Raw genomic sequence first — 25714 nt, 5'->3', positions numbered from 1 at the left:
AGGCATGCCTAGAAGCCATGAATGATTCTAGAGCAAGTATGTTTGAACCAACGATAACCATTTTTAAAAGATCTCTTAACTTTTCCTTCCATGGAATATATCTTATATTTTGCCACCCTCTTCTTCCTATTAAACTCCGGATTCGAGTACCATGTCTCTCTTCCTCCTTTTTTATAACTCGTCTCTACGATTTCGTACTTATTCTTCTGAGAATATGGCTGCATCATATCCATCGTCCCAAAATGATTATGATTATTATTGTGCGCTCGAATAACGTAAACGTTATTAACTGCATAGGCTTTGTCATCGATGATTCCTATTCTTTGCCCGCTGTTAACATATCTCCGATGAGCAAACGTGAAATCTTCCATTAGTTTTTTCTTCTTACCTCCTCCTTCTCTCTGTGATGGTTTTGTGGTAGAGAGACAGAGGGATGGAGGAGAGAAGATTAAGGCTTTAGAAATGCGTCTTAGAGACTGCAAATATATAGAGGATGAGATTAATGGGAGGTTGAAAATTAATACTCTCATGACTAAGAGGGTAAAAGTGTAAAAATTTTAAAAGTAGAATTTAGTCTCATTCAGTGGTAAAATTAACCATTGAAGTGAGTGTTGGAGAGTATAATGAAATATTATCAACTGGATCTAAGCTTTTCAATTATATTTTGGCCTCAAGAGAGAAAATGAAATAGGATTCTGAAAAACTAANGGATTAAGGCTTTAGAAATGCGTCTTAGAGACTGCAAATATATAGAGGATGAGATTAATGGGAGGTTGAAAATTAATACTCTCAGGGTAAAAGTGTAAAAATTTTAAAAGTAGAATTTAGTCTCATTCAGTGGTAAAATTAACCATTGAAGTGAGTGTTGGAGAGTATAATGAAATATTATCAACTGGTTCTAAGCTTTTCAATTATATTTTGGCCTCAAGAGAGAAAATGAAATAGGATTCTGAAAAACTAAAACTAATTTAACCAATGTTCTATATTATACTCACAAACCTGCAACAGTTCAAGGCTTTAAACTGTAAATATGTGTGTCTTTTTCAAAAGAAAAATACTTACATGTAACTAATGTTGGAAAATAGCATACACAGCGGAAGCATTCCAGAATCATACATCTTGCATGAACATAAATANGCATGTAACTAAAACTTTGGTGTATCATAACAACTTTATTTCCTAGTTTTAACTTAAAGTTTGTTCAGTAAGCTCCTTAGTCTCGGCGCTTTGTGGAGCTTTATCAGTTTTGGCCTTGGCCTTCCGCTTTTTAGCTTCTTTTTTGGGAATCTTCGAACTCGAGTTATCAATGTGGGAAGCCTGGAAAAATAACCAGAACAAGTTAAGTGAGCATACAAAATTTTATTGGTAGTAGTACACAGCTAAAAGAACACTGAGCTGATGAAAATAGACGTCTTAAAAAGAGGAAAAACAAAGAAAAGCCGAGAGGTACTCGATTCATACAATGTGTGACTTCCACTCAATTTTGGAATGCCCATCCTGGTCACCAGTAGGTTGTGTGTAGCCGCGAACATGACGAAATATGTGAACAAGAACAGCAGCATCAAGAGCAGCATATTCTAGCTGCATAACAGTGCGAATAAGAGATATTATTATCAATTACCACAGAGCCAAAAACCATAATAATGCGGTAGGACCAGATCATATCATTCACAAAGACAAAGCCACTAGCATCTTAATCTCATTTCTTTAGAAAAAATACAGCAATCCACATACTACAAGTATAACTCTATATAGCGATACACATACTAGATATGAATACATGCGGGAAGGTATTCCACATACTAGCAATACCCTTTATCTGTGATACTATAAAATGTACAACATTTAGTACACATACCTGAAACTGAGTTAAAGGCCGTTGCTCCCAGTTGCTATTCCTTCTTGTTTTATTCAATCCAGTACCCAATATTTTCTGTATCAAGAAAGAAGCCAAATAAAATAAAAGCAAGAACTAAAAATCCATTTATTGTTCTTAATAGTATTAATATTGCATCTCTTTACTACATAACCAACAAGAATTTATACTCTGCATATAGATACGAAAACATTACACATGCGACGACAAACGTGAATGCAGAATACATGTACGAATTACCTTTGCCAGACCAGAGAGACCACCTCTTGGTTCTTTGAACACATTCTGGATATCGAGTAGCATGTCATAGTGCTTGAAGCATTGTAACTGCCCATAAGATATAGCAAGCTGCTTCACATCACACTGGAAGTTGTAACCTGAAAACCACCAAATTATGACTGTAGAATTTTGTCCGCAAATAAAGTATACAGATCGAAAATATACTGGTATACCAAAGAAAAGCAGGAATGTGTTCCATACAAATATCTAGTTAAATCAGCAATCCCCCTTAATGGACACATACTGCTTGATATAAGTAGTGCAAAGATTGTAAAGAAGCCATGAAAATCAACTAGTTTTCTTTCTTGGAGCAGAAAAGGTGTAATGAACTTATAACAGGAAAATGCCCACAGATTAAAAGAATTTATCTCCCAACAAGACAATATTCTCTCTTACCAAGCTTCAGTACTCTTGGAGAATGCAATATGCAGGTTAAGCAGTCATCCAGTACATCCGGAGCATCTCCATTTAACTTAATGAGATCAAGTATATAAACTTTGTTATCTGAAGCAATCTGCATGATGGAAACCTGTCCCACGGGAAATAGAAAGGCATTATACTGTTAAACATGCATTTGCTTCACTTCCCAGAAGTCAGTTCATCTTAAAGTGTTCTCCATCATGCCCAAAAATAAGGACAATGAATTCAAAGAATATAAAGCTTATTCATTTTGAAATTAAGGGATAAAAGGTTATCGCACAAAAGGCAACAAACTAGACTATACTAAAAGAGAGATTGGTAGGAAACATCATATTCTTTATTCAATCTCGCAGAAGGCGAATATCCTCTAGTTCCAAAATTGTCTCACAAACACATTGCAAAAAATCAAATAAAAAATGACATACATTGCACATAAAAGAATTGAAAGTCAACTTACTAGACAAACCTCTTTGTTCATCACGAGAGACACAAAAAGTTAACATTCTCAAATACTTCCATATTAGCAAGGGATTGTTAAACTCAGTTCTTCAGAAGAATCAGAACCTTCTACTAACACAATAAAGAGATGGATGAATCACCCTAACTATGTACTATGCCTGATCCCAGAGGGAGTGAAATTAACCAAAAAGGGGACCAAGATTTGCCGAGAACCTATCCATGACTTATAAGTAATAATGACCACAGAGCTTTATGAGTTAATAATAGATTCAAACAAAAAGAATAGAGAATAAAATGGGATATATTCACATGCATTCTTCCTTTGTCACCTGAGGCGAATCCATGAAAGCTAAATTTATTACGAATAGATCATTGGGATTCTAGGTTCATTTTCTTATCAACCCTCTTCATAATGGAGGGAGAAAGAGATACATCTACGCTGCTAATTCATATTACTGAGCTATTATTACCCGAGACGAGCAGCACATGAGGCCATAGCCTTAGCCATGGAAGCAGATCTAAAGATCAAAAGCTCCTTATGAAGTTTTATATTTCACATGGCTGGTTCCAGATAATATGTTTTAACCTGTGACGACCTGTAGAAAAGAGGAATTTTTCTACGCAATAGGTGCTACCTATGTGAAGGAGGAGATATGGAAATCAATGAGCATTTTTTTCCACTGTCCAATTTCAGATCAGATTTGGAAGCTATTTTAGAACTTGTTGGAGTCAAATGGTCCATGCTAAACAACATTGCTGATTTTTTGAGAAGCTGAATCAAGGCAGGTTAAAGAGAAGAATCATAAACACAATCACATCCAGAGGATAAAAGGCCAACAGCAAATTTTTTGTTTTACTTCTGGAGTAGAAGTAAACTTGTAAATGATGTTGAATCTATTTTAGAGCACTAGAATCCCTACCGATTTAGATAGGGTATACTTCTGTTTTCATACATTTGAGACAATGAACATAATTCCAGCACATTTCTGATGCCGTTTATGAATAAAAACTTACCATTTCAACACCAATAAAAAAAGATATTTAGTGGATGGAGAGGTAGATGACTGAGAAACAAATTCCAATATATTTCAGGGAAGAGTAACTATTCTCTTGTCTGTATTGTAGTTATAAATTAACACAAATATCTTCACTTTTCAGAATAGGTTAAGCTGGTTGTGGTGTAGTCCAAGACATTTCATCAGTCATAAATATAGATCCCTCTTTAGATCGTGAGAAACAAGGAACACACTTTTTTACTACCATCCCTTAACAACAAAAGAGCAAGATAATGAGGTGGGAAGAACTACTACTTATAAAAAGTAGCTTTTATCCAACTAATACCTTATTAGGTGGGCATCCCTTTTCATAATTAGGCTTCCACTCACAGTCAACGCCCACGACTTTACATTCTTCAATGTCGCATGTTGCATCCAGCAAGCAATTCATTTCATCTACCCAGACTACTTCCTTAATTGACAATTCATCAAGCTGCAAATATCGGTGTGCTGGAATACTTTCCTCGAGCTCTATAGAAGTAAGAAAAAAACAGGAATAAGACGAAAAGAAAATTTGCTTGGAGCTGACTACATCTGAAATAAACCACAAGCCAACTTCCAGAAATGATTAAAAGAAGGAAAAACATAATCAACCAAGTCCTAGCAACATAAAAGGCAGCATAATGAAAACCGCATCATTTCAGAATAACTATATTGGGTGGATCTCAGAATAGTTGATCATAGATCAAAAGCATACACTTCTTTGTACCAAGAGAATCTCATCAAAGATTTAATGCACAGGTTGCAGCATGAGAAAGCATAGTCAAAGAGCAATCTTAGCAGACTCAAATTTCCTGTAGTTCACATCAATTCAACATTTATGCAGATTAAAACATTTTGGAGAGGTCAGCAAATATAGCTCATTAGTGTGTTAAATCTGAAAACTTAAAGAAATGCTTAGGCTAAATACATAACACGAAGTAGATGTATCCAATGTACCTTTGACATTTATGAAACCTTCAAGGGAATACCGTTCACAGAGTTCCTCGACCTTCTCCATGTAACCAGCTTCCATAGCCAAATATACCTATTATCAAATACAACACATGTAAGTTTTTACTCAAGTGATATTGCACATTCACATATTGCAAAAGTCAAAAGGTCCTTTTCACTTGTCTCTCGTGAACATTTATCTTTGAAGTATCAGCCCAATAACATAAAAAGAACTAAAATTTCTAAGGAATACATCCAACCACATCCTTTCATCGGACCAAGAAACTGACCAGGAATAATACACTTATTAGATAAATCTGAAGCTTATAAATGTCTTAGGCGCCTATGCATAGCATCTCTCGAGATTACAAACAACCTAAATCTTGACAACTAAATCTTGACAACAATTCAATAGCACAAGAATGAGCTAGCAATTGACAACAAATTCGATGGCACTAAATTAATTAGCAATTGACAAAGTTAATGTAGCTGTGTACTTGCCAAGTATTCAAGAAGTTGTCGATCATCATTTATCCTTGCCTCAGCAACGTCCCAGCAGCCCTTTTCTGCTAGCTTCTTCAGTTTACTGTAAACTAATACTGTCATTCAGTGTTCATAAAAATTAGCTGAAAGGTCAAGTCACACAAAAGTGGATGGAATCCACTTGCCTTTCTTTGTATTGACGATATATTTCTGGGAACTCCTCCCGAATATTGTTTTGCCTTATAACACCAAAGGCGTGCTTTAGCAGTTTTCTGTTGACGTATTCTCGGACAAGGGTGCATAAGATTGGCTTCCCCATAAAAGTTGCCCACTTTTCTGCTGCTCTGTATTCTTTGCTTTCCAACATTTTAAGCAGAAATGATTCGCCAGATTCCCGGATAGAGAAGTGTTCCAACAATAAAACTGCAGTCATGTAAGACTGGGAATCTACTAACCTAGAAATATATTGTTCAACCAATACCTTAGCCGTCTGGCATGTGTGACCCTTCTCATCTACATCATACATAGCTTTTTCTATGTTTGACAGACTGACATCAAAAACTTCAAGGATTTTGACTAGGACTCTTTCTTCATGATGCAGAGTGCCGTCAACAATGGCAAGAAATAATTTGGCAGCCAAAAGCTTAGCTTTGTAGATACCATTCATGTCATTTCCCACTTTCAGGAAATGACGAAGGGCAGATATTATCAAATGACTGAATCCTTCACAGTGTGACTCAAATATAGGCAGCACATACAGGCACTGTGCAACAAAGATGGCTGCTCCAGGTTGAGGATCATTGTACAAAAACCCATACGCTTGCTGTTGCAGAACTCGAAACTTAGCAGTCGCCTTGCATGTTCCTATTAAGGATAAAAACTAGTGGGAAAATATAAAATGATCAAATATTACAAAATTGAGCTACACCATAATCATCCATAGAAGGAAACAAAAATTACTTCCACTTCTTTTATTTCAAGAGCTGTTGATGATCCTTTTCATTTCTAAGATTACATGCTTTAGTTTTACCAAATGAAACCTGAGAGATTACCAACAATTTGGCAATGGCTGCTAAATGAGTCACAAGTCAATGATTGTTAAGTAAGAAATTAAGCCTGTGTCTCTAGCCACTGAGTCCTCCCTATGCAAGTCAGAAATCATTTCATGCATTTGAACTTTGACTAACATGTAGCTTTTGTTCTCTTGCAGCATAAACCTGCTAAATCATCTCAAAAACTATTCTATGAACTTCCTACACACAGATGATAGTAATAGTACTCATAGACTGGACTCCTTTTTGGATGAAGAAAAGGAATGAAGTTACACGAAAATCACACCTAGATCTTCATAGTTCATATTGCCAAAGGTGTTGAAAAAATAAACTCAACAATTTCTTTTTTGTAGATTATCCAATTCTACAGATACATAATCTAGCATAGTCCGCTTAAAATCATCATGTTGCTCAAATTGGAGGGAAAATGGTTAATTCAATATCCACAGCTCTCCTATCATTATCCACTAATGTATTCACAATCACCATATTTCACCAAGCCGCATCATTAGGGTGGTCAAATCAACAAGGTGAACCAGTAGGTGATAAGCATATCTCACGTTTTTTTAAGACTAGAACTTCACAGAAAGATGACAAGAATTCATGAGCCAGGATCATTTTCATTTGCTTCCAGTTTGGAGTTTAAAAGATTTAAATGGTCATGAGACAGTATGGTTATTTAGGCATAGTGAGAATGTCATTGACCAGAAGAGCAGAGGTAGGATGACAGTTCTTCATTCTTTACCATATAAGGATTTAACTCATGTCCCTCCTTGCTATGAAATCCTTGAAAAAAGATATTAAGCATCGAACAAATGATTATCAAATTCTTATCAATTGATCATTATACTGAAAAAGTTCCCAACTGTCATTAGAACGATCAGATACCTACTAGTAAAATGTTTTAAGGAAAAAAGTTTCTAAAACTTACGGAATGATCAAAACTAGGCCAGACAGCATTTTTTTAAGAAGAGAAAAAGTGTGGGAAGAACTTTACCATAAACATAGCATTCCTTTAAGAGGTAGAGGAAAACCACCGGAGAAACATTGGATAGATCGCACAAAGCATGTCTGGATACAGCCAAGGGATGCCGAACTTTATTTTGATTGGGTAGGTGTAAAAGTTTTTCATCCACACCCATGGTAGATAGTCGAAGGAACCAGAAGTAGAAAAAACCTGCATATTTAAATAAAGCACAGAATAAATATTCTCAAATAACATTGTCTACTGTAAGCTGGACGCTACAATGTCCCAATTCCCATAAACACAAGTGATTTTTGCAAGCAGTGTTTTGGACGGCGCAAGAAGCCTAGAACTTGAATGAGAAATAAACAAAAGAGGTCAAAACAGTAAGAAAGAACAGAGGAAGAAGTAACTCTGAAGAGGAAGAAGGAAAGAGAAATGGAGGAAAAAGAAAAGAAGAAATATGTATTGGTTGGACTTAGGAGTCGCCGGAGAAGTCTAGTTGAGTCAATCGGTTGGAGTTGGAGGCGCAGTCTAAGAGTGCAAATTAGGAAAGAAAACCCTAGAATTACCTTTTATACTTTTTAAAACCCTAAATTGGTAGCCTTATAAAAGAAATACAAATAGCGACGCCTTTTTCAGCACGGTATCGCCTTTTAAAGATCACTTGGGCACAAAGTTAATAGGCGGTGAAGGGTCGCCTCGCCTCTCTCTGTTGTGGATGAGGCGAGTTTTGCATTAAAGAAACATCTTCTAAGGCTATTATAGTCAATGATATGGAGGAGACAGGAACAAACAAAAATGCAATCCAAAAGAAACTGGCAATCCTTATTTAGATGACCTTAAGGTAAGAGAACCAACTCTTCAAATAATTGTGGATAATGAGGAAAAAATAATAAATAGTAAAAAATAACACGCAATACGTCCAAACTTTCTCCCGATCAAGCTTTGAATTTTTGTAACCTCCCAAACGTGCAAGTTCTTTCTAAATCTCAGATCCCATATAACTTCTCCACCTTGCAGTGTACATATCAGTTGAACCGACATCTTATTATGGCATGAAATACACATATTTGAAAAAGTAATTCACCAAGTGTTGTTCCCATGTGTCCTAAAAACGTACCCTACTTCCATCATTCACCCTAAATGGTCCCATTAAACTCTTCCACTCCTTTAAGATATTCCTACAAAGCCTACATCCATAAGGAAGTTTGGTGTTCTTAAACCTCCAACCCACTTCCAGAACACTATATTTCTCCTCAATCACCTCCCATCATAAAACATTCTCCTTTACACCAGATCTCCACAAACACTTCCCCTATGGCACCTTGCTAAGGTCTTTAGATTGTTTATCCCAAGTCCACCCCAACACTTTGGTGTCATAACTGTCTCCTAATTTACCAAATGAAACTTCTTTTCCTGCTTGAGGAATACCATATAAAATCCCTTGAAGCTTTCCCAACTTTCATATTACACTGAATGAAGCGTGTAACAAAGGCATGAAGTATATGGGACTGCTCGAAAGTATACTTTTGATTAACAGTTCTTTTCTCCCTGTGGATAATCTCTTTTGTTAATGAAAAGAAATGAGTTTTTGGTGCATGATGGAGGAAGTGAATCAAATATTGCATCTAAATGGTCAAGTTCTCGGTCCTTATGAGTGGCAACATGTGTGGCTTCGTTGGTAGTTCTAGAGGAGTGAGACGGGGAAACCCATTTTCAACATAATGAAATCAAGATTCTCCTAGTTAAGTAGTCATAAGCTTTCTCAGGATCTAATTTGCAAAAAATCCCCGATTCCCCTTTGCTTTCTCCTCAAGTCAACAATTTCATTTGCTATCAGTGTTGCATCTAAAAAAAATTGCCTTCCACAAAAGTGTGACATGAAGTAGACATCCTAGATATAATTTTCTATATGCTTACCATTAGACTAATAGGTCTGTAATCCTCGATACTAGTAGCATCTTCTCTTATTGGGCAAATGACAATCAAAGAAGCATTGAGAATTTTTTACAAATTCTCTTATCACCATAAAAGACTCAACTCACCTCTGACTATATTCCAACAATGCTCGAAAATGCTAAATTAACTTTGTCTAGTCTTGGAGCTTTACCCCTGCACAACACTCCACTGCCTCCCACACCTCATCTTCCCATAGCTGTTTCAAACCACTACCCTCTTATCCTTTCCTATTTCATCAAATGCTAATCCATCCAATTTTTAGGTCTCCAATCCACCTCCTCTTTAAACGAGTATTCATGGAAACCTCTTATTGTCCCTTTAATATCCTCCTTCCTCTCATGCACTACCTTCTCATATTTGTCACGACTCCCCGATGAAAAAGCATTTTGATCCAACCATAGCTACCTCAGGGAAGCTAACTCATTTTTCACCTTCTCCTTTGTTTCCGTTTACTCTAGCACCATCTCTCCTCTACCCTCTCTAATTCCCCCCACTTTGTTTATGATCTAGCGCCATCTCTCCCTCTACCCTCTCTGATTCCCCCACTTTGTTTATGATTACTTTCATCTTAACCTCTACTCTTCCAAACACCTCTTTATTCATGATCAAGACACCGGTGTTAATTTGCACTTATTATAATAGATCGTGCAGTTCCCCTAACATATTTGGTATTGCATCTCTCAAATTTCAAACTCCCCCTCAAAAATAAATTCATTACTACCTCATCTCACTGAGAAGAAGACTTACATAAAAATCTACTCATAGCAGTCGGTGACAAATGTCAGCTTTCTTGTAAAATTTTGATGTATGTCTTGACATAATCTACAGACATTAATGGCACATGAAAAAATAACTTTGAAGGATTCCATTTTACAACATTAGCATACCAGAAAAGATGAGCAATTTCTCAAAAAAGAATCAAAGAAAAAATAGAAGGTGAATACTTCCATTACTTTGATTTTCCATAATTGAGAAACCGATGACCAACCAATTTTATAGACAACTTATTTGGGTCTTAATTGTGTAGACAAATAGATCAGATGACAACATTATTTAATGACAAAGCTTCAACATTAAGCATTTTGTGAATGGTGATAACTGGACCTGCTACAAGCTGATATATAGCTTCTCACTATCTCAAACATTAAAATCTAATCAATTATGTTTTCAAGTTTACAAGATTCTAGTGAACTCATATTTGGAGTATATAGGTAAAGTGGTTGAGTATTAGCTGGAGTATGGTACTAGTAGCAACTATGGCTATGTAATATATCTGTAATCTTTGTAAGTATATCCAAGGATCAAGGATCTATAAGAAGTTGCAACATACATGTGACATAGACCAAAAAATGACTCAGAGCTAAATGACAAATAGGCTAACCTTGGCCATTATTGAAACAAATTTAAATAACAGAAAGATGGTGGGGTAGCTTTTGAACTATTTTTTCCAATGAATTATCGTTGTTGTAGATCCATCACCTAGATATTGACTTGCTATACATTCAACAAATATTTGAATTGGTTTGAATGATGTTTCATCCCAAATCAATAACCTGGAAAATTTCTGAAGTATATTCATACAGTCGAGCTCTAAAAAACTACTTTATTTCTAGTCAATTTTGCAGCACCATTGGCTGTCATATCCACACCCTTCTTTTTCTGTTTCTATTAAATTTTTATTTTTATTTTTGGAGTTACATCCAAGAACTTCAATAGGTTATCTCGCTAGCTTTAAACTAAACCAAATTCTTGCATGAACCCATGTAAAAAAAGACAATAAACGCAAGTTCTGCAAATAAGACCAGCAACAATCTGTCGTTCTCTCTTATTAATCCATTAGGAGCAATTAGTAATTTTTTCTAATTCTGTCAAGACTAGATATTATAAGCATCAGAAATTTGAAAATAGAAGCTTCAATATAGTTAAGAGTATGCAAGGCAGAATAAATGAGAAACATGTTCAATGAGCTTGGTAGTTTGACTTTATATTGTATGGTTGGGGGCCTTATTTATTAACCGAGTACCTGGACTTGGGCATAGAAGCTGGAGCAGTGGATTTGCTAGTCTTGAGTCCGAGAGCTATATAGTCAAATCAACAAAAGCATATCATGGGAGACATAGAAGATGAAAATAATAAGCTGTTAGTCATATAGCAGAATTACACTAATGAACTAGTCTAAACTTTTAGAAGAATACCATATGTCCTCTTCCATGGTTTCTTCTCTTAAGAGGCTATTTGAGCCAATAAAATGAGAGAAAGAAGAAAAATAACAATTGAATCATCGAACTCCCTAGAACCCTGCTTCCCATTAGTTCCTTCTCTTCCTCCCCCACCCCACCCCACCCCACCCCACTAAGATTTCATTAGACAGATAGAAGTACTGTTTAAGTTATTCAAAATTGCTTCTCCTACGATATTATAGCATGGAAAGCATCAAGTTCTATTACCCTTGGCACTTTCAACCACTCTCTCTTATCCTTCCTTTTATTGCCCATTCAATCACTTCTTGTTCTCATACACTATTCTGTTTACCACTTCGGAACAATGAAATTTCTCCTTCTATTTGCCAACTACCCAATGAAAAAAATTGTATTCGAATCCCTCTCATTCAACCATAACACCCCTGATTTTTGCTTCCAACTAATCTCCTGAACTACTGCCAAGGAAGGTAACTCATTATTATTGATAAAGTAAGATGTATTTGAAGGGCATCAAGGAGATGCAAATTACATACACAAAAATTACATACCACAAGGAGAGTTAACTCATTGTTCAACTCCACCTTCGTTTCTCTTCCCCATTCCTCCTTCGTCCAAAAAAAAGAACTAATCTCCTGAGCTAATGAAAAACGGCACTCTTCCCCTATTTTTCACAAATAGTGTAACCCCAGTAAGATCTGTCATGTTACAATCCACGCACTTCACTCCCATTTTGAAAGCTCCTGGTACCAAAGATGCACCGGCAATCTAGAAATTGACGATCAGGACACCTTCCTTTTTTGTCAATTTCGTGCACTATCACAAGTCATATCCTTAGTTCGCCTTTCCAGCATTAAATAATTTCCCCCATCCACCTTTGTACTTCACCAACACAATTCAAACCTCCATCTCTTTTCCAAACCCGTTAAACCAGACCTCACACACCAAGCTTCAGCAGCCCAACTAGTCACCAGTTTCGACGAACCTACCTTTTCTCGAACCTTCTGACCAAGCATATCGAGGAACTCTTTCTTGCTTAAATATTTTCATGACTTAAATCAACCCTGGTTCATCTCCATAGCCCACTTTCCCCCAAACTCCATCTAAAACCAGTAACGACATAATTAATGTTCTGCTAAGAATGAATATTATGTTTCTTTTTTTCATCTTATGGGAAGCTTGTTGTGGAGTTGGGGAGGAGAGCATGAATTTGAGAAGAAAATGACTGGGGCAAAGGGAGCAGGGTTCTTTATCCTTGTTATGTTATTTAGGCTTCCACAATTCATTTATGTTAGTCAACTATCTAGCAATAAAAAATATCAAAAGGGCCTCTCAGACTATTTAAGCCCAAAGGGAAGGTGGTTTTTTGAAAAAGAGTTTGAGCAAGAAGTGCTTGGTAGAAAAAAAAGTACAAGGTTTTTTTAAATGCATTTTAAGCTTCAACTTATGTACACGGGGAAAAGTACCAACCTTGCTAAGCTTTCTAGAAGCATCATGGCCAGGTTCCATTTTGCAGGGCAAGTAAGCACACGGAATGGACCAAAGACACTTCATCAGCCCTTCATGCCAAAACCCATTAACAGTGAACCATGTGCATCTTTATAAAGCTTATGGAAGTTTTAACATCTATTGCATGAAAAAGTTGTACGGTTTTTTAAAAAACAACTACTCCATATTCCAAATTTTAAGTGTAGACAAATTTAGTTTTTGTGTTCATATCCAAAGTTCTAACACAAGACAAATTTGGCACTGCATACCTTTAACACAAAGAGCAAAGTTAAGTTCTGCGTATTTGAAAAGATTCAACTAAAGGAGCCACTAGACTGTATTTTCTTCTATCTTTTTTTTCCTCATTGTTTTTTGATAATTACATTGGACAGAGTGCTAAGTAATAAAAAACATGGATGAGTGTTTTTCATTGTTTAAAATGACTACATCATGTTGTAATAGACCATACTAACAAGAAATAATAGACCACAGCAACATGTTCATTACATTTCACTGCCAACCCTTTCATGTCTAGTGGTAAGTTGACTACATAGTTCAGTGTATATTAGAAATATACAAGGTGTTGATCTCATGGAACAGAGATTCTGGAGTCCCCTTGCTTGGATTCTTTGAGGTGATAATGGAAGTACATAGTGTGGCACTACATTGACCTTTTCTCTTCATGCTGACATGGAAGTGTTTGCTCAAACCTAATGTTAAATATTAGGTAAATTTGCTGAATATCACGTGTGTAAGTTTTGCAGAACAAGTCATTGCCTTTTTAGTTTTGTACAAGTAACTAGTTACCTTTTTCATTTAAAATGACCTTGAGTAATCAGTGTTATTACAAGATGCTTTAGGACAAGCTAAAGAAAAAAAAAAGAGAAAAAATGTTTCAAAAAATTCATGCTGACCTCCTACCGAACCCAATGCATCCAATGAAGATGAACCATTTTTACCTTTTCTATAAGACAAATAGGACTTCGAAGATATTATATACAACAGGAACAAGTTTCACTATCCTAAGCATCTTTCTTGTAGCAGGCAGCAGTCTCTGATGACTGATATGCACCAATACCTGAGATTACCTAACACATGTCAAGGCCTCCAAGAGCGTTTCCCTTATATATGACTACTTTTCTAATAAGAATCTAATCGTAGTATTCTTTCACCTCCTTAGTTGGTGCCCAAAACTTAGAGAGTTCAACATTTAGTTTTATCCACTCTTCTTCTTCTATTATCTACATTTAGCCAATTATAACCAAGACTAAGAGAGTTACAACCTCCTTTTTTTCTCTTCACTCTTGTTTTTATTCTCTTCACAGACATCATTCAATGGGTATTCCTAGCTTGCAAAGTTGTACCTGAACTTTCTTTCCCTTAAAGTTCCAATTGGTACCTAATGTCTAGAGAGTCGTATTTTTATCTTTCTGTTTTTGTTTTTTGTTTTCCCGATTTGACCCCTTCTCCACTTCCTTTACCTCACCCAATTGATAGAAACCATAAAGAACAAAAAGTCAGTGTGAAATTGGAGAATGCTACCAAGTAGACAGGTAAACGCTGATTTCAATCTAATCTATCCAGATAAGATCATTTTCTAGAACTGGTTCAACGAAGCACTTCCCTTACCTTTTCTTCTGCCAAATCAATCTAATTTATCAAAGATAAGCTCATCTTCCAGAACTGGTTCAAGGAGACCCTTTCCTTATTTTTTTTCCCCAAATCATCTAACACAGAAACCATGATTCGGATAAATTATTTTTCTTTTCTTCTGACTTCTAATTTACTTTCAACATTTTTAGGATCCAAACTAGGATTTAAAGAAAACATCAAGAACTACTAACAGAGTTTACAATATCTGTCCTCTGATCAAACTCATCCACCCATACTTATCAATCATTGTAGCAAGCTTAATAATTTTATACACAAATGTGAAATAGTTCAAATAAAAATCTCTATACACTTCAGCTAACCATTAACCAATCTAACAAAAAAAAAATCTTTAAAAAGTTAAAAAAAAAACAACAACTGACATTGATCAAACTAATCATGACTCACCGACGAAGAATTCTCGTTTAACCAACAAGCAACCACCACTCTCACTGCAACTAAAATTTCTGTCAATACGAAAAGTTGCACTGTTACATAGAGCACTCTACTGTAAAGAAACAAAAAAACAAGAAAGCAAGAAACAGACCTCTGTCGGTTTACCGTGATTTCTCTTTCTCTCTACAACACAAACCAAGGAATAAGAACAATGTAGCGGTGTATTTTCCGGGAAAAAAAAAGAAACAAGCAAGACTATATAGTTTGAGATTTTGCAACTTCTTTTGAATGTGGCATAAATTAAAGAAAAAACCCTAGTGAACTGCCATTGATGAAAGCTTTCAATTGTTAAAAATGGAAGAGAAACAAATATATGTGAGTCTCTTTGTTTCTTGTGTGGTTTCTTGTATTTCTTATAACAGTCTCTGAGTGTATTGACTGCAGCAGCTATTATGCGCAGGATACGTGACTGTACTGTGGAGGTAAGGTACAAAGAGTAACAGCTAACGTGGAGAATGAAGAAAGGGGGTTATTTTCGACTTTTTAACTGTTCTTGTTTTCGATAAGGTCTGTATTTTTGAATGACGTGTAAATAATGAACCGAAAAATAAAACGGAATCATCGTGACCTTAGTTTAAATAAATTATTTAAAATGTTTTTGAATGAAATAGGAAATATTAGTATTATTATAGTAAAAACAAAAAAATTTAAAAATATTATAAAAGTATTTTAAGTTGAGAGAATATGATTTGAGTAGAATTCAAAATATTATAAAGTTTTTCAAAAAAAGACTTTATTTATTTGAATGACTTTTATAAATAGCGAACATAAAAATTATTAAAATTCAGAATTAATCACACTTTGTTAGATAAGTTGAATACAATTTCACGGATTTGGATCCCATCCAGGGGGGATCTCCTCCGGTGCCTCCAGTAGGCCTTTAAATTTAGGGAAAATTGTATATAATAGCAAACTAATAACTTAAAATAAATGGAATAGATGGGGTTTGATTTAATTGTGCTCCATAACAAACGTTAGCTAAAATTTGCCAGCGTCTCTCTCCCAGAAATCTCGCTCGCCACTCTCCATTATCGCTCGCCTCTCTCGCTTTATACACAGAAGTGTATAATTCTATTTCTGTTTTGTATAAAGCGAGAAAAAATTGTATATACACATGCAAAAATATATATCTTCGTGTNCGCCTCTCTCGCTTTATACACAGAAGTGTATAATTCTATTTCTGTTTTGTATAAAGCGAAAAAAAATTGTATATACACATGCAAAAATATATATCTTCGTGTTATACACTTAATTATACAATTTACAAACATTTTACTTCAAATATTGCAGAGAAAAAGGTCAACGAATTATACAATTGCGAATTATACAATTGCAGTGAAATACAATTTTCTCTAGCTTTATACAACAGAAGTGTATATATTGTGTTTCTGTTTTTGTATAAAGCGAGAGAAAAACATATATCTTCTTGTTACACACTTAATATTACAGCGAAATAGGCAGTGAATTATACAATCGTGCATTATACAATTGCAGTGAAATAAGATAGCGAATTACACAATTGCAGCGAAATAGGCCAGCGAATTATACAGTTTTATGTTTGCTATGGAGCGCAATTATGCAAAGTTTGCTATAGCATACAAATATGAATTTTTTGTTTGCTATATGTGAAAGTTGCCCATAAATTTATTACACGCGTCTATTTATATATTCAATGGATTAGATTAATTTTACTAATCAAGCCTTAAACTACTGTAAACATGTTTCTCTCTTTCTCTCTTCGGTTGTCATACAAATGTTTTTCTTTCTAGAGAAGCATTTTTTTAATTGTCATAGTTTCATTTTTTAATTAAATTATAAAAATTTTAATTAATATTTTATGATATATTTTTCTTATCATATTGACATTTAAAAAATTAGAATTTATAATATTTTCGTACAGTTTTTGAATTATTTTAAATATCGAATTAATATAATTTACTTTAATTTTTTTTAAAATAGCTAACTTGACTTTTGAAAAACGTAATATAATAAATAAAAGTGGAAGAAGGAAGTGTTATCAAATATGCGATATAACAAATAAAAGTGAAAGAAGAAAGTGCTATCAAATCTAATATGTAATGTATATATGTATCTTTTTTTTTTTTTTTTTTTTTTTTTTTTTTNATTTAATTAATATTTTATGATATATTTTTCTTATCATATTGACATTTAAAAAATTAGAATTTATAATATTTTCGTACAGTTTTTGAATTATTTTAAATATCGAATTAATATAATTTACTTTAATTTTTTTAAAAATAGCTAACTTGACTTTTGAAAAACGTAATATAATAAATAAAAGTGGAAGAAGGAAGTGTTATCAAATATGCGATATAACAAATAAAAGTGAAAGAAGAAAGTGCTATCAAATCTAATATGTAATGTATATATGTATCTGGATTATGAACTTTTAGGGATTCAAATTAAATTTCAAAAGAGCAGCTTATATGATGCTAGATTAACGTCAATTGATACAATTGTGTTCAATTTTATATGTTTAATTCTATATTTTATTTTTAGAACATATGTTGCAAAATAAGAGATAATCATCCAAGCTTCTATTATATTGCACAACAAAATAGTAGTTTAACTGTAATTTAAGGCTTTGGTTAGTAAATTAATCTAGTCCATTGAATATATAAGTAAACACATGTAGTAAATTTAAAGGCCTACTGGCACCGGAAGAAAGTAAATTTAAAGGCCTACTGGAGGCACCGGAGAAAGATCTCCACTGGACGGGATCCAAATCCCAAGTTCACAATATTTAATAATAATTCATTTTTTCAAGGATGTAATAATTATCTATTTTTACTAAATGTAAAGCAACAATCACAATGATAGCTGAGTTGGTACAATATGTGTTATTTCATAATGGAGTTCAAGGATCAATTTTCTCTCAACACCTTCTTAGTCAAGCTAGTCACAACAGACTCGTCTAAAACAATCTTTATCTGTTGTCTAGTTTGCGACCTAATTAATGAATTTCAAAATCAAATGATCATAAATTTATTATTATTTTTCACGTAATCTTTTCATTCCAAAAGGACAAAGGTACAAAAGGAGCAAAAGAGACAATTTTATGGATGGTGACTTTGGAGGTTACCAACAAAATTGTTTGATCATCAATACTCATTAATTATGCATGGAAAGAGAAGTACCCTTACCAAAATTGAAAAGGCTATTTTATTCCACAATTGAAAGCATATTGGGGGTTTATTCCAGTATCAAATGTCACTAATAGAACTGTTGATGTGACTTTTAAACTAATTTAGGCGCATTTTGCATGACACTTTTGAGTTAGAAAAATTCAAACAAAAGATCAATTATATTGGCTTTCATATTCACGTAAAGTCAAGAGCCTTCTTGCTTGTCTAGGAAATGCTATTGGTTGATTGTCATTTTCTGTAGTCCTTTTCACAAGAAAGATTTTAACATTATTCAACATGGATATTTTTTTACTTGTATAAAAATACTAACTGAATAATCGTTTTGAAATTTACAAACTTATCATTGAGGTATTTATCAATTTGAATGGTGAGGCGTTTAGAGCTGGACAAACAAATGAATAACGATAACAGATGCGAATTTCTCTTGGAGTTCAAAAACGAGAAAGATTAGCCCACAATTTAATAACCTGATTAGACTCAATGCGACAACACATAAATGCATGAAGCTGATTAGACTGTTATATTTTACTAGCTTCACTTGCCCTTTATCCAACAATTTAATAACCTGAAAATATAAGACAGGTAAAAGGTAAAAACTCAAAATTATTTAGGCAATCCAGTAGAAGAAACTTCTAAGGGCAAAATGCATCAGCAAAATTGATATTGCTGTTTTAGGGTCAAATCAAGCTTTACTGAAATGAAACGGAAAGAAATAAAAAAACGTAAAACAACCTTACTGTTGAGAAGGAAATCAGACCAAGCTCATAATCTGAACAATTAATCGTTCTTCACTTTATTAATCAACAAAAATTAACTGTCATAACAGACCAAGAAAATGGGAGGGAGAAGCCTGCACTTCTACATGTATAATAACATATGACAAGTTTCTAGTTTTACATAAGAAAAGTACATTGAAATCAAATAACTGCAAAAATAAAAGATGTATCATTAAGTTTCAATGGCCTTGCTAGAGAACAAGTTCAGCAACTATTCGCTAGAATACTTAAAGGATCTACCCAATAAGCTTCTTGTGTAACAAGGAGATGCTGCTTACTGTCACTTGTAACAGTCGAAGTGTTTGTGTGTGTGTGTGTGAGTGTGTGCGCTTGTATGCATGTGCATATAACATGCATTACAGCATGGCTTTTACATAATACAATATTTACCATCATTTTATTGGCAAACTCAGAAAAGCCGTCTTACAATTCCTAGCATTTCTTACAGATTATGATGAAGTGACAGCAATTGACAATCTTTCCTGGAACACCTGAAAAAAATGAATAACATGTGATATAATGAATATCAGGCATGACCACCAATCGAAAAATGAAAAAAAGAGAACTAAGACTGCATAGCTTGCAGCAAAAGTACACCAGCATGGCATCAATGCAAAACCGTTACCATTCTGAAGTGTTCCAACTCTTTAACATGCTCTGTCTCGAAGTCGTTCACTGATGGCAGCACATAACCAGGGAAGGGCAAATTTCCTGCTTTAAGTACCTACAGCTTTTGTGGTGTAAGTGCCATGACAATGGAAATATTTTAACTTGAAAGTACAAAAAAAGTACTTATATATCCGTTAGCTAATGAGCTACAAGTACAAAAAAAAAAAAATTAAAAAGAAAAGGAAAAGAGAGAGGATGAGCTACAAGATTGATGCATGTTTCATCCCAAGAGAATGGCAGGATGAGAAGCATGGATTTACTTCTATAAACAATCTGATTATCTAAGATTAGTCCCAGCTCAAATTGATTTACATGAAAACATAGAGGCTACAGCTAATCAGGCAAGTTAATTTTTACAAAATCATCTAAACTGAATGTCCAAGCCTAAGTTGAACTTGGGTAAGAGGAGGCTAAAAAGTATTGTAACCGACGAGAATTTATCAATCGTCATTAAAGATCACCATCACAACGAAGAGCTCAGATGGGCATCATCTCTACTATTCTGGTCCCCTGTGACTCATTTCATGTGCAGAAAGTTCCAACATCCAGTAACTTAAGCTTAGTGTTTGGCAATGTGAAAGATGATTGCATGAAAATGGCATTCTGATTGAAGAATAGAGAGAAGGGCCTGTCCTGTTCAGAAAAAGTCTGTTGGTATGAAAGGGTGGAGAGGGGAAATTTTATGAGATATTAGCAATGATGCCCATAGGCTCCTGTAGATTTGTCAAATTTTTTCCATTAAATTTTGAAGAACCTTGTAGAAGAAGGAAGAACTCATTAATTGAAAAGAGTGCATTCTCGTCAGAACATTAACGGATATGGAGGATATGCAAACTGAGATTGTACAAGTTATGAAAAGAAGTGGAGTTATAAGCCCAGATCGTCAATGATCTGATCTCACGGGAAAAACTCAGAAGTTTCAAGAGAAAAGTTTTGTGGAGGGACAAGAGCCGCTTCTTACCTCCAACTCCGGAAACAAGGAGATGGCCAAAAACAGGGGTGAAGGTCAAGCTGGGATCCAACAGATATCCGAGGAGCTTAGTTGTGTCATGTGTGTGAAATTGAAAAATAGATAAAACCCAAAAAGATATTTAGACATCTGGTTTGAAATGTTGAGATGTTAATATGGCAATGACAGCGTGCTTGGAACTCTGATGTAATAAAACAGACAAAAGAGGTAGCTGCCATTGTATGAAAATGTATTTCTTGTTCACATTCCTACAAAGGGAAATGGCTAGAAGGTCCAGATGGGTGAGCAGATATGGGAATAATGCAAAATGACCCTTGAATGTTGGTCCCCAAAATCCACATTACTTTCCATCAAGAAGAACTGAAGCAAGAACATATTTTGATTAGATTGCTTAATCTACCAAAAGTGGTCTGGAAGGCGTGTTCCATGATAGGAGGCATCTGTGGAAGATAAATGGAGCTGGAACACAAAGCCAGGTAGTAGATGAATTTAAGATGTGTAAGGATGAGCATGAGGTGAACAACCAATTCCGTTCTTGCTAGAATCCAAATCGATCTCAGGGAGATGGTGTACCAATCTGGGTGGGAGCTTTCGGTCAACATAGTTGCATTGCCACAAATATCAAGCGTTCACTGTTAGAAATGATTCGAAGCCTTTACTGATAAATGACTGCTGAGGTATTACAGGAAAAGGTAAGACAAGTGGAGCAAGGAACAATTTTCCAGTTTCATTTTATGGGGAAACTAAACCCTAGATCCACACCTGTTAAATATAATTATACCACAAGAGATCAACTGAACGGAATCACATAGGTTGCTCCAAGATATAAGGAAGAGAAACATATAGATGCATGTAAAGGTTAAATACCAATTTATATCCTTCACAGGTATGTGAGAAATCCACATTGTGGATGTTGAACAGCTGAAGTTTCTCCACTGCAGCAGATACACGTAGAATTGCACAAAGAATTCTGAATTTCCCTGTCATCTAAGGTAGAAAGATAATAGTTAAACACACATAAGAGTCTTGAACTCTTGATCTATGCTGACATGTTATCTTCATTTGTCCTATCCATGTCAATTTAATGACGTGTGTCGGTATGTTGTGCAAATCTACAAAATACATTTCAGAAATTTTGGAAATTTAAAGTATCTATTCAGGGATGGTGGTACTTAGTGCAGAACCTCCAAAGTACAAAAAGCTTGCTAAAACTGAATTCATGCATACCAGATACACACCAATAATGGAGTCGGTGAGTATTAGTTTGTATTGCACACAAAAAATAACAATATGATACCTCTTCTGTTAATTCCTCAGGCACCATATGATCACAGTCGGGAAGTTTCTTTCTATGGTGTCTCACAAGTAGAGCTATTAACTGGAAGCTGACGAAGATGTCATCAGTTTTCACATTCTGAATGTTGTTCTGAGAAATAAAGGAGACACCATACCTTAACCTCTTCGGCATTATAACCATGCAGATGATCACCTTTCTACACAGAGAGTGAAGCTTGTCACAATAAGTTACATGCTCCCAATAACTATTTCGAGGTACATAAGAGAACTGATACAACTGAAACCAGATAGATAATCATCAAACATTATCAATCACAGAGGCCTCTGTATATCAAGACCTCTAGAGATGGGATTTGGGCAGGGAGGAGCAAGTGCAAGGTGGGGAGTAGTTATGCTGGACACATTAAAAAACATTTGTGGGGGGGGGGGGGTGANTCGAACCCGTGACCTATGGCTCCTTTACATCCCTCCCAAGCAGCTCAATTGGTAAGAGGCGATCTCCTTGGGAGGGATGTAAAGGAGCCATAGGTCACGGGTTCGATTCTCCCTTGAGGCTGCATGCCAATAAGAGGGGATTAAAAGAGCGAATGGCCGCCCATGGCAGAGACAATACCTGAATATGTGGATCCCGAGGGGGTTGTCACAGGGGGGAATAAAAATGGGGACTGTTAGGGTTGCGAAAATTAATGCTACAGTTTTGTAATCATCCATTTATGCTTCAATTTAGCTTTCAATTGCTTTATCTCTACTTCGGCTTTCTTGATGCTTCATATTTCAGTTACAGCTCTGTTTTTTTTTAATGTCAGTATACATTTTTTTTAATCTCTGATTAAGGAAATTATATGTCTGCCTGTATTTTTGTAACTTACAAAAATAGAAAATCATACTGAAAATTATGTTTCCCCAACNAATGTCAGTATACATTTTTTTTAATCTCTGATTAAGGAAATTATAAGTCTGCCTGTATTTTTGTAACTTACAAAAATAGAAAATCATACTGAAAATTATGTTTCCCCAACAGAAGATCATTTGGCTACATCAAGAAGGATTCATATTAGATGACTAATTTATTATTGTTGTAGTGACTATCGAAACGAATAAAGAATCACCACTCCAGGCTAAAACTCTAACAACTACAACAACATACTCAGTATAATCCCACAAAGTGGAGTTTGAGGAGGGTAGAGTGTATGCAAACCTTACTCCTACAAAAGTACGCTAACACATTAACAAGGATAATTAATTCCAGAATGATGATATCTGCAAAAGAAATATTTGACTACTAAGCCAAGGTACAAAGAGAGAGACCAAGCTTAACTAGTATGGAGGCATCCTTGTTTTGAATATGTAAATAACAGTGGCAAAAAAGGAAAAAACATAAAAGATAATGAAGCAGCAGCACAGGCCCAATTGAAAACGCTTGCCGAGTGGGTCAAATTTGGTGGGCTAGGCCTACCCCCCCCCTCCACCACCACCACACACACACAGAGTGCCGCACCATCTCTACGTCTCTTTAAGTTTTTAAAACTCACAGCTTATCTATGATTAGCATGAGAAACTATGGCCTATATTTGATCACCCAATTTAATCAGCATCTCTAATTATTCAGTTCTATAATCAGAATTAAGTTCCATTATTGTTTTAAGATTGCTTTTTCTGTAAAATGACTAACATCTTAGTGAAACTTAATTATTAAATTATCCAACTATCTATTCTAAACCAAAATCAGTTATGTAATTATAAACCAAACAGGCCATGACATCGCTTTAATTATGTCATGCTACTAAGCTGAAGTTTTATACACAAATACACCAAATAAATCATTCTGACAGTTTAGTTTGCAGCATTAAATAAACAATTGTTACATAAACTCCTCAACATGCAAAGAGACAGAAATTTATCTGAATCTTCCTGGATTAAGAAATAAATACATACCGCTATTATATGGTAAGATTGCTTATGATAGCCCTTGTTACCAGCATAAAGACCGATTTTTTGAAGCAAACAAGCTGCCTCAAGATACTCGAGATCTTTATCCTCCAAGGATACAAAGAATCCATCAGAACCATTGGCTGATTCATATCCTTTTCTCAAACCATCAAACATCTCCTACATCATGAACATTAACAAAGTCAACAATATTTCTACCCTAAAAATATGGAACAAGAGATGGTGAACTTCTTATTGCATCCCATTCCGAATTACCAAATACCTTGGCAACACTAAAGCATAATGCAGCAGATTTCATGTGTTGCTTGTTGTTAAACCTTGTGGCGAGCCTCGTTACAGACCTCCACCTCGCATTTGCCCTTGGATCATAATTATCGAAAACCTCCCCTAACTTCTCTGCAATCACACCCTCACCTAATGCATACCCAGAAACCTCCATCTCTTCAATCTTAAGGTCCTCAAATATTTCCTCCAATAAAACTGCCCCTGCCACAATAAATGCTGACCTCTTCTTGAAGAAGCCCTGCGTTCGAACCTTCCCTCCAATTCTTCTCTCTTCCTCACTCAACCTCTCCACTAAGCCCTTCAATTCGTCCGTTGTAAAACTCCAATCCCTCCTACTTCCCTCAGATATGCCCACATTTCCCTCCATATTGCTTGCATAGCCACGGAAAATCGCCTTTTCAATATTCTTAATTGTCCCTGATGAACCAATCACTTTATCAATATTATAATGCTTAACCTTCTCATTTAAGCCCGACGCACGGATTATAACCTTAATATGTTCCCGCATTTCTGTAACTTCGGGAAATTTTTGAGTTAAAGTGACATGTCCCAATGCTAGTGAAATAGAGAACAAAATCTGCTCCTCTTTGCCAATTACAAACTCTGTAGAGCCACCTCCTATGTCAATTGTGAGAACTGTACGGTCATGAACAGGATGGAACTGAAGTATACCTTTGTATATAAGGCGGGCCTCTTCGAGACCGGAGAGTACATCAATTTGCAGACCTAGGGTTTCATCAATCGTTTGAAGGAATTGTGATCGATTGGAAGCTTCTCGAACAGCAGAAGTAGCTACGAGGCGAGAATGGGAGGAAGGAACGCGATGGGACTGGAGAAGCTTCTGAAACTTTCGAAGTGCTGTGGTGGCGCGTAGCAGAGAGGCGTTGGAGATAATGGCGGAGGTAGTGGTGGTGTTAGTATCAAGGCCGAGGAGGACTCTTTCCTTGAACCGATCGACGGTGAGGAAGCGGCCGGTGGAAGGGTCGGCGCGAACTACGAGGAGCTTGAAGGAGTTGGTACCGATGTCTACGGCGGCGAAGAGGTTCTCACTGGTGCCATTTCTGGCGGGAATTGAGATTGCGTCGGGAAGAATTGGGAGATTGGCCGACATCTATTCCGGCGACGACTGTGGATGGTTTCTTGAGTAAATTGCTTCTTTACGATTGCTTTTACTTTTAAATTTTTTTGAATTATTTTTTTAACTTGCTATACTTCATCCTCTTATTATTGATGTGTAAAATAATACTCCACGTCTGTATTCATTCAAAACAGTAGTAACACAATATCATCCATAGAAGGAGTATTATAGTAAATAGAGAACTTACG

At 35.4% G+C, this 25714-nt stretch overlaps 2 protein-coding genes across 16 annotated transcripts; both read right to left on the bottom strand.

Moving 5' to 3' along the window:
- Window positions 1-964: 964 nt before the first annotated feature.
- LOC107008487 lies at window positions 965-15713 on the bottom strand. Of its 8 annotated transcripts, none has more exons than XM_015207542.2 (15): window positions 15367-15713; window positions 15228-15286; window positions 13152-13240; window positions 11507-11561; window positions 7555-7734; window positions 5691-6369; window positions 5524-5608; window positions 5029-5116; window positions 4376-4560; window positions 2552-2684; window positions 2117-2253; window positions 1859-1933; window positions 1462-1581; window positions 1142-1317; window positions 965-1064 (listed from the first exon to the last, which is right to left on the bottom strand). In XM_015207542.2, the coding sequence occupies exons 3-14, from the start codon at window positions 13233-13235 to the stop codon at window positions 1186-1188; spliced, it is 1953 nt and encodes a 650-aa protein (XP_015063028.1). In that variant the 5' UTR covers window positions 13236-13240; window positions 15228-15286; window positions 15367-15713; the 3' UTR covers window positions 965-1064; window positions 1142-1185. The 8 variants fall into 8 exon arrangements, with proteins under 8 accessions (XP_015063028.1, XP_027773311.1, XP_015063029.1 ...); XM_027917510.1 differs by having other exon boundaries at window positions 15381-15713; XM_015207543.2 differs by lacking the exon at window positions 13152-13240 and having other exon boundaries at window positions 15367-15712.
- Window positions 15714-19207: 3494 nt separating this feature from the next.
- LOC107008512 (putative exopolyphosphatase) lies at window positions 19208-25655 on the bottom strand. Of its 8 annotated transcripts, none has more exons than XM_027917490.1 (7): window positions 24366-25652; window positions 24089-24262; window positions 22309-22430; window positions 22155-22242; window positions 21725-21844; window positions 19844-19942; window positions 19208-19709 (listed from the first exon to the last, which is right to left on the bottom strand). In XM_027917490.1, the coding sequence occupies exons 1-7, from the start codon at window positions 25497-25499 to the stop codon at window positions 19668-19670; spliced, it is 1779 nt and encodes a 592-aa protein (XP_027773291.1). In that variant the 5' UTR covers window positions 25500-25652; the 3' UTR covers window positions 19208-19667. The 8 variants fall into 8 exon arrangements, 6 of the variants coding, with proteins under 6 accessions (XP_027773291.1, XP_015063066.1, XP_015063067.1 ...); XM_015207580.2 differs by having other exon boundaries at window positions 22309-22346; window positions 24366-25651; XM_015207581.2 differs by having other exon boundaries at window positions 22155-22235; window positions 22309-22350; window positions 24366-25648.
- Window positions 25656-25714: the final 59 nt, after the last annotated feature.

The sequence above is a fragment of the Solanum pennellii genome, chromosome 1 (assembly GCF_001406875.1).
Source record: "Solanum pennellii chromosome 1, SPENNV200".
NCBI lineage: Eukaryota > Viridiplantae > Streptophyta > Magnoliopsida > Solanales > Solanaceae > Solanum > Solanum pennellii.
Note: the sequence above shows the minus strand (reverse complement) of the source record. Positions and strands in the feature narration are given on the sequence as shown.

Bases quoted from the DNA above. Each gene is read 5' to 3' on its own strand.
- LOC107008512 (XM_027917487.1), bottom strand. From the start codon at position 25,499: ATGTCGGCCAATCTCCCAATTCTTCCCGACGCAATCTCAATTCCCGCC. The intron at 24,263-24,365 runs GTATTTGGTAAT...TTCATGATGTAG, and splicing joins TATGCTTTAGTGTTGCCAAG to GAGATGTTTGATGGTTTGAG. The intron at 21,845-22,154 runs GTATCATATTGT...TTTCTACCTTAG, and splicing joins CTGAGGAATTAACAGAAGAG to ATGACAGGGAAATTCAGAAT.
- LOC107008487 (XM_015207542.2), bottom strand. From the start codon at position 13,235: ATGAAGTGTCTTTGGTCCATTCCGTGTGCTTACTTGCCCTGCAAAATG. The intron at 5,117-5,523 runs GCAAGTACACAG...ATTTGATAATAG, and splicing joins GACAACTTCTTGAATACTTG to GTATATTTGGCTATGGAAGC. The intron at 2,254-2,551 runs GTAAGAGAGAAT...GGTGGTTTTCAG, and splicing joins TCCAAGAGTACTGAAGCTTG to GTTACAACTTCCAGTGTGAT.